Source organism: Nicotiana tabacum, chromosome 15, assembly GCF_000715075.1.
Source record: "Nicotiana tabacum cultivar K326 chromosome 15, ASM71507v2, whole genome shotgun sequence".
NCBI classification, from domain to species: Eukaryota; Viridiplantae; Streptophyta; class Magnoliopsida; order Solanales; family Solanaceae; genus Nicotiana; species Nicotiana tabacum.
In genome coordinates, this window is record NC_134094.1 from 47922002 (window position 1) to 47930348 (window position 8347).

General features: G+C 37.9%; 1 protein-coding gene across 1 annotated transcript in view; it reads right to left on the bottom strand.

Moving 5' to 3' along the window:
• Positions 1–7095, bottom strand: part of LOC142169614 (uncharacterized) — a 61927-nt gene extending 54832 nt beyond the window's left edge. Inside the window, exons 1-2 of the mRNA XM_075231503.1 lie at positions 6493–7095; positions 5429–5971 (exon numbers count right to left, since the gene is read on the bottom strand). Of these exons, the coding sequence (XP_075087604.1) occupies positions 5429–5971; positions 6493–7095 (1146 nt within the window). The remainder of the gene's footprint in view (positions 1–5428; positions 5972–6492) is intronic.
• Between the last annotated feature and the right edge of the window lie 1252 nt (positions 7096–8347).

The following is an 8347-nucleotide window of genomic DNA, read 5'->3' on the forward strand; positions in this document are numbered from 1 at the left end:
GAAAGTCAATCAATCCGGCTAAGCAAAGATGAGTAGTACAAGAAACGAGTAAAGCGGTTTGGCAAGTAAAAACAAGTATCAAATGGAGGCATTTAATAAGTAAAAACATGTAATAAGTAGAGGCATGTCGTAAGTAAAAGCATCTATTAAGTGAAGGCATGTAGTAAGTAAAGGAATATAACAGGTCAAGGCATCTAATAAATAAATCACTTAACGGATAGAGGCATGTAACATGTAAGGGCTAATAACAAGAAAAGGCATGAATTCAAAAGGACATGAATAGACGTAAATCAAGTAGAAGTGCAAGAGTAACAATAACATACAAGGTAGGAATATGGATATAGTAGAAACATGCCAAATAGAAAACATAGAGGTAACTGCATAAGGAACACAAGCGTGAAAGTAACATACAAAACAACAAACATTAATAGAAACCGAAGTAGAGTGCATGTAAGTGTTTAACGTTCGAGTAATCATAACAAAAATCCAGCTCCCGTTATTTTCACACTGAAACAACCAATCGGCCAATTGTATTTCAATTCACACGGCAATACTCATCGTGCTTACATCATATCAATCTGCACAGAAATACCCCTAGTTCCAAACATTACCCTAAGGCCCCAATCATCAACTCTTAGTACGGATAAGGAAGCTCAAGTAGCATGACAATAACATATATAGATGGGTGTTCATGATGCTATGGTCAAATTAAGTATCTAAACAATCTCAAAGACAACACATTAAATCCTTTTAAGATGCCATACATTCTAATATGATTCCTAACACAGATAATTAAGTTTATTAGTCATAGAATTAAATAAAGCAAAAATCAAGGAATCAAAGAGCTCTACAACACACAAAGAGGCAAATAGTTCCCCCTGCTGAGCATGAAAACCCTGGCACATGCATATACGTTCGTCACCTCGTATACGCTTCTCTCCCACATGTAGCAAACAATATCATTTACTAGGAAAACTTCTCTCAACAAATCTAGGCAAGGAACTTACCTCCAACAAGTTAAACCAATACTCTGAAAATGCCTTCTTGCCCGAGTCGACCTCCGCACGACTCAAATCTAGCCAAAAATAACTCTAGGATTTATCGTAATAGTAGTTGAGCACCCGCAAGTCAAAATTACAATGTGTCTCCTAATACGCACACCCTTTTCAAGCAATGCCATGAGTTACTACCCACATGGAGTACCTCCTCTATCATACTATCATATGAAAACTCGAGGATCCCATTCTCAGCTCAGAATCACAAGTAGGATAGACATACCATCAACCAAAAAGCTTCCACTAACTCAATCCCATAGAACAAAAATCACAACACGTAATGAACTCACCATGCCTGTAGAGTACATCAACTGCAAGTTGTGGCCCAACCATCGCAAACTCTTTGAAACCTACTTGCACATAATCAAATCATTAGAATTAAATTCCTCTAAATAAACCAAGTCAAATAGACGGCCCAAAGGCAGAAGTACCTCAACATGAAAATGCATGCACCGAAGAACCCTTTAATGAATCTGAAGTTGCTTCTTTCACCTTTATAATGCCGCAATGTAGAATCAATAATGATATATAAACAACACAAGTCTCGGCACCATCCAATGCAAGCCCCAAGTCTTATCCAAATGTAAGTCAGAAAATTCATAAATACCACATATGATTCCTGAGCCCGTCGGAACCTTCTCGAAATTCATTAACCCATGTCCTCGCACATGAATATCCAAAAGAAGCAACCAAATGATTCCTTTTTCCTTGCGCAATACATCCACAACGAGTATCAAACTTGAATCATCCCAAGACCTCTATATGCCCATAAGGCGTAGTACATCATATATCTAATCGATCCCGTGCTCGAAATCTTCCTCGATGAAATCTTTCTCAAATCATAGAAAATCCACAAGAACATCCTAGTCCAAGAACTAATATAACACGTGACCATGTAATCTGATCATCGATAATAGACTCCCCCACTTGGCTCGTAGCCATAGTAAACATCATCTAATAACCACATTACTCTTGCTTCATAACTTTTATGATCCCATTCTACTATTCAACTAAATTCTTCATAAACCCATGTAATCACTAGTTATCAAACACTCCAAAGACTCTGCCGAGTGTATACTCATCCTCGTGATAGTCGTGCAAATCTCTCAAATGATCCAAAATCCAGCCGTAGCGCATACATCCCATTGGATAGAAGGAAAACTCTTCACACGAACATCATAAGAATCACAAAATCCTAGAGCATCCCGCAAGAGATAATCCACCCGCTTAGCCTTAAATTGGCCTCTCTCTATGACTCTATCATGGTTACCACGGCTATGCAATTACTTAATATTCCCAAGTCCATACTCATCGACCAGATACAAGAATCTGCTACTTCCCATACATGAACAACTGAAAGATCTACCAATATATAGTCTTCCAAGACTAGACAAAATAACGCAATGATAATCAAGCATCCATAGCCCTTCATAGTCATCGGTGCATAGTACATACCGAGTGCGCAACATCACATACGAGTGAATGGAATCAAATCGAAGATACAGGCATAGTGCTGTGTAAATCCAAATCATAGTGGCTCATGACTTATACAAGTAGTCCTTGGGATGTCATATAGATGTCAGTTATTTTCATTCTTGTTGTTATAGATCCTTCATTAGAGTTACCTTATTCTATGTTTGGCTTACCTAGCATTGGGGTTAGTTTCCATCACGACTAGGTGGATTTTGGGTCGTGACAAGTTGGTGTCTGAGCTCTAGGTTCATAGGTTCTACGAGTCATGAGCAAGTGTCTAGTAGAGATATGTAGACCGGTATGATGACATCCATACCTATCTTTAAGAGGCTATAGGCCATCGAGGAAACTTCTCATCTTTCTCTCCTTATCGCGCGACCGATGTGAAAAATAAATACAATATTTGTTTGAAGTTTACATGAATAGAATTGAAATCCTAAAACTACGATGAATAAGAGGTAGCTTGAATTTGGAACGTTGGTACCTCATCAATGCAAGGCTTCGTCTTACACAGCTACACAACTCAAAGATCTGCATGCAAGGTGCAAAAGTGTAGTATGAGTACAACCGACCCCTTCTGGTCCTCAGCATCATCGGATCGTCGATAAGTTGGGTATGTTTTCTACCCCCTCCAACTTGAGGGGGGATGTTTGAACCAAAAATTGTATGGCTAATAAATTGAGCAGTTTACTCTCAGAAGAAAGAAAGAAGACGACTCTGTTCGATACAAACAAGAAAGAAAATCTTAAGAAGTCAAAGTCTCATTATATAATTCAAACCAATCACAATCGTCCATTGAAGACCCATGTGGATGCATCTGGAATGTCCATTTTATTTAATAAATAATGTGCTGGAAAATGTTTGAAGTCTCCAGCCTCTTCTAGAAGGAAGTAACAGATGATTAGTCATGTATGTCTAGTTTTGCATTTTGTATAGATTCCTTTAGTTTGTTATTTTAGACTCAATTAGGAATAGACACATGTATAAGTCTGTTAGACAATTTTGTATTTTTCTTTCTCAACAATTTGTATATATAGGATATTGTACACTAAATACAATCATCAATATACAAGAAAAACATTTCCTATATTCTCTAAATTTCATCAGCAAATGGCAATACTTGTGGGATCAGTTGTTGTTTTGGAATATAACCATCCCCTGCAGTTGCCTTTGAAGCTGGAAGTCCTATATATACCTTTTATTTGGCACTAACGATGTCCATTGATTCCATGAGTTCTTGAAATTGTCAGGACTTCCAGAATTAAACTCATATTGAGGGCTTTTGTAGAATTGAACCCAAACATAGTCAAAAAGGCCAGTATTAAGTGTTTTTCCTAGCCATTGGTCAGGTAATGGACTGAGGTCTGCAGTTAAGTAAAACTCCTTTTCCTTGTTGGCTATAACTTGACAATTTTCGAGCTAGTGCTGCATAGTATTGCTATTGTTCCTTTTCAATATCAGAATCTGTTCCACCGAGCATTGCATTGCCTAGTGATCGAGAATTTGATAGGCCTCCTAGAAAATTGTTCCATAATATAGTAATCAACTCCATAAGTAACAAACCTTAATCCCTTGGCTCCATTTTCAGCGAGGTTGCTCGTTCATCCGAATCCGGTTTCGTCGAGGCTGTTCGAATTTCATTCGACGTCTTGTTCTCCTTCGAGTTGTAGCCAGCACTTTCCTTCTGTAATTCAAACTTGGAGATTTTTTTATCAATATAGTGAAGAAAGTTTTTCACCTCAAAGGTCCATTTCTTTTCTATTTCAGTAATGTTTATAGCTGTGCTCCAGTCATATCTCTTTGAATTGTAGTTCTTAGTTGACTTTATTTGGCATGAATTTTTATCATAATATTCTGTGTTTAGTTGTTTTCCATGATTAGTTGATGTTGTTGCCTAACTTTTGACAGCCACCGGATGAAGGGTAGCAATGGCCTACTAAGTTGATTTGAGGAGTTTTGGCGAGTCCATTACTCATATGGTCACTCAACTTTCCAAAATTATCTACCAAAGTCATCTTTCTTTCGTTTGTAATAACAAAGTCACTTAACTATGCCTATAGCACTCAGAAGGTCACTCAACTAGATTTATCAAACATTTGATAGCCAAATACCTATTTTACCCTCTAAATTATCAACTTTTATCATTTGCTTTTTTTTTTACTTTTTAATATTATAAGTTTTCTCTTTTTAATCAACATTTAGACTTACCTATAGAACAAAATATTTTATTTAAAAATATATATATATTTTTCTAGCATGTATAATGTCGAAATAATAATATAATTGGGCATAATATTCAAGAATATGTAATGTATATTACAAAAATACCTTTATTTTAAATAATAATTTTCTATAGTACGTGCATGGAATATATATTTTAAAACTTTTATTTTCTTTCATTCTCTATTGTGTAAATAAATTTTTCGTTTTTTTTGTTAATATCAAAATTATTATTATGAATAAATTATTCTAATTACTTTCTACTATGCTCAATCTTTTATTATTCTAACATTATATATTCTTAAATACTATTTTAATATTTTTAATTTATAAACAAAATTTGATTATTCTAAGGTAAGTTCATAATATAAATTAAAAAGAGAAAAACATTATTATATTAAAAGGCTAAAAGAAGAAGAAGATAAAAGTTTTATGTTGACCTTTTGGAACCTCATCAAAAATTGAAGCTTTATGGATTTGGATCGCTTCCATAACCTTTCTCGATTCCCCTTAGATAATGTTTGGCTTGGATTTGTGTGATTGAAGGGCTGAAATGAGGTTTTGAAATGATTTGAGATTGAAAACTAGTCAGATGAGGTAAATGTCTTGCCTAGCTTTAGTTCGAGGGAATTTTCCTAATAAATGATATTGTTTTCTTTATGCAGGAGTGATGTATATACGAGATGACGAGCGTATATGTATGTGCTATTGTTATTCATAACTTTTGTTCCCACCAAGTATGCCCGAAATTTCTCAAAGGCCCACACAACGGCCAACAACTCCTTTTCTGTGGTGGTGTAATTCAGTTGTGCATCATCAAGAGTCTTACTCGCATAGGAGATGGAATAAAACATCTTGTCCTTCCTCTGGCCTAGCACTGCCCCAATAGCATGGTCACTTGCGTCACACATAAGTTCAAATGGTAAGGACCAATACGGTGCCACAATAATGGGGGTAGCTACCAACGTCTTTTTGAGCTCTTCAAATTCCTTCAGGCAGGCGTCATCAAAATCGAAAGTTACATCCTTTTCAAGCAACCTGCAGAAAGGAGTAGCAATTTTAGAAAATTTCTTAATAAAGCGCCGATAGAATCCCGCGTGTCCCAAGAAACTTTGGACACCCTTCACGGAAATGGGTGGAGGTAATTTTTCAACCGCCTCCACCTTCGCCTTATCAACTTCAATGCCGCTCCTAGACACTCTGTGACCCAACACGATGCCTCCCTGCACCATAAAATGGCACTTTTTCCAATTCAATACCAGATTTTTTTCTTCACAACGGGCCAACACCTTGCTTAAATTCTTCAAACAATCATCATAAGAAGACCCTAAGACGGAAAAATCATCCATAAAAACTTTCACAAATATTTCTACCATATCGGTAAAAATAGCCATCATACATCTCTGGAAAGTGGTTGGTGCATTACAAAGACCAAATGGCATTTGCTTGAAAGTGAAAGTGCCATAAGGACAAGTAAATATGGTCTTCTCCTGATCTTCTGGGCATATGGCAATCTGGTTGTACCCCGAATGGAAGTGGGAAGTGGTCCTTGCGGGTTGCCTTGTTGAGCCTTCTGTAATAAATGCAAACTCTCTATCCCGTCACAGTGCGAGTAGGAATTAGCTCATTTTTTTTCATTCTTAACCACAGTCATCCCTCCCTTTTTAGGCACACATTGCACTGGGCTTACCCAGTTGCTGTCAGAGATAGTAAAGATGATACCTGCATCGAGTCACTTAATTACTTCGTTCTTCACGACTTCTTTCATGATGGAATTTAATCTCCTTTGCTGCTCAACATTGGGGCGGTGTCCATCTTCCAGAAAGATTTTATGCATGAAAAATGATAGACTGATTCTCTTGATGTCAGTAATTGTCCACCTTATAGCCTTTTTATGCTCGCGCAGTACTCTGAGCAATTTTTCTTCTTGTACAATAGTCAAGCTGGATGAGATAATTACTGGCAACAATTCAGAGTTCCCTAAATAAGCATAGCGCAGATGCGCTAGAAGGGGCTTTAGTTCTAGCTTTTGAGGTTCTTCAATGGATAGCTTAGGAGGGGTCAGAGTGACAGACCTGCCCAACTCCTCAAATCTCCCAAACCCATGGACATAATTGCACGACATGTTAAGTACTTGCTCAATTTCGCCCACCGTCTCATCTTCACTGACTTCTTCATCCCCAATCAAGGCTCGTTCAAGAGGATCTATGGGGCTCATATAAGACACCAATGATGTAGTATTGCTTTCCACTACATAAATCATGGATAGCTCTTCATAGTGGGCTAGCAATCTGAGTGCTTTGTACATATTGAATACCTCCACTCGATCACATACTCTCATCGTCATCTTTCCTTCACATACATCAATAATATCTCGGTATGTGGCTAAGAATGGTCGCCCCAAAATAAATAAGACTTCCTAATCAGGCTCGTAGTCTAAGATAATAAAATTAGCAGGGAATATGAAAGAACCCACTTGAACTAACACATCTTCAATCACTCCTTCAGGATGAGCAAGGGAGCGATCAGCCAATTGTAAGATCACTGTTGTTGGGCGTGGCTCACCCAACCCTAACTGTCTGAACGCAGATAGCGGTATCAAATTGATGCTCGCTCCAAGATCACACAAAGATCGCCCGACTGCATGCCTTCCAATCGAGATTTGGATAGTGAAGCTACCCGGATCCTTCAATTTCTGGGGTAGCTTGCTTTGAATTCTTGAGCTATATTCCTCAGTGAGTGCCACAGTCTCGAATTCGGTCAACCTCTTTTTATTTGCCACTATGTCCTTGATATATTTTGCATATTTGGGAACTTCTTGCAGGATGCCTACCAGTGGAATATTGATTTGCACCTGCTTCAAAATATCAAGAAATATTTTATACGTGGCATTATCCTTCACTTTCTGCAATCTTTGAGGGAACGGAGGCGGTGGTCTCGCAACTAATTATGAGGGTTGCTCAGCCACCGCCTCTTCAACTAGCTTCTCTGACTCCTTTGATTTTTCTGATTTTCACTCTATAGTGACTGGCTTCACATTAAAGGTCACTTGTTTTCTCTTTTTTGACTGGACTTCTTCTAATTGTCTCCCATTCCTCAATGACACAGCATTAATAGATGCCTTAGGATTAGCCTCAGTGTCATTTGGAAGAGCTCCAACTGGTCAAGTATTTTGGGCACTGGCAAGTTGTCCCAGTTGGCGCTCCAAATTTCTCATTGCTGCGGCTTGGGCCTACTAGTCAGCCATCAATTTCTTCATCATTTCCTCAAGGTGACTTGTTAAGTTTGCATATCGTTCAGCCTAAGGTGGTCTATATTGTTGTTGAGGTGCTTGTTACCGATATCGATTATGAGCACCTTGATTTCCACCCCAAGAGAAGTTTGGGTGGTTCCTCCAGTTGGGATTGTAAGTGTTCCCATACTGGTTTGTCTGGCCCCTATTTGTATTACCCACAAAATAGACAGACTCAGGATTAACTGGGGATAAGTCACTCGTATGACCCTCTCCACATACTTTACAAAATAATTGAACATGTTGCACTGGCTGGGCTTGTTGCTTGTTAATAACTAGGGTCATCTTATTGACTTGGTTGGTCAAC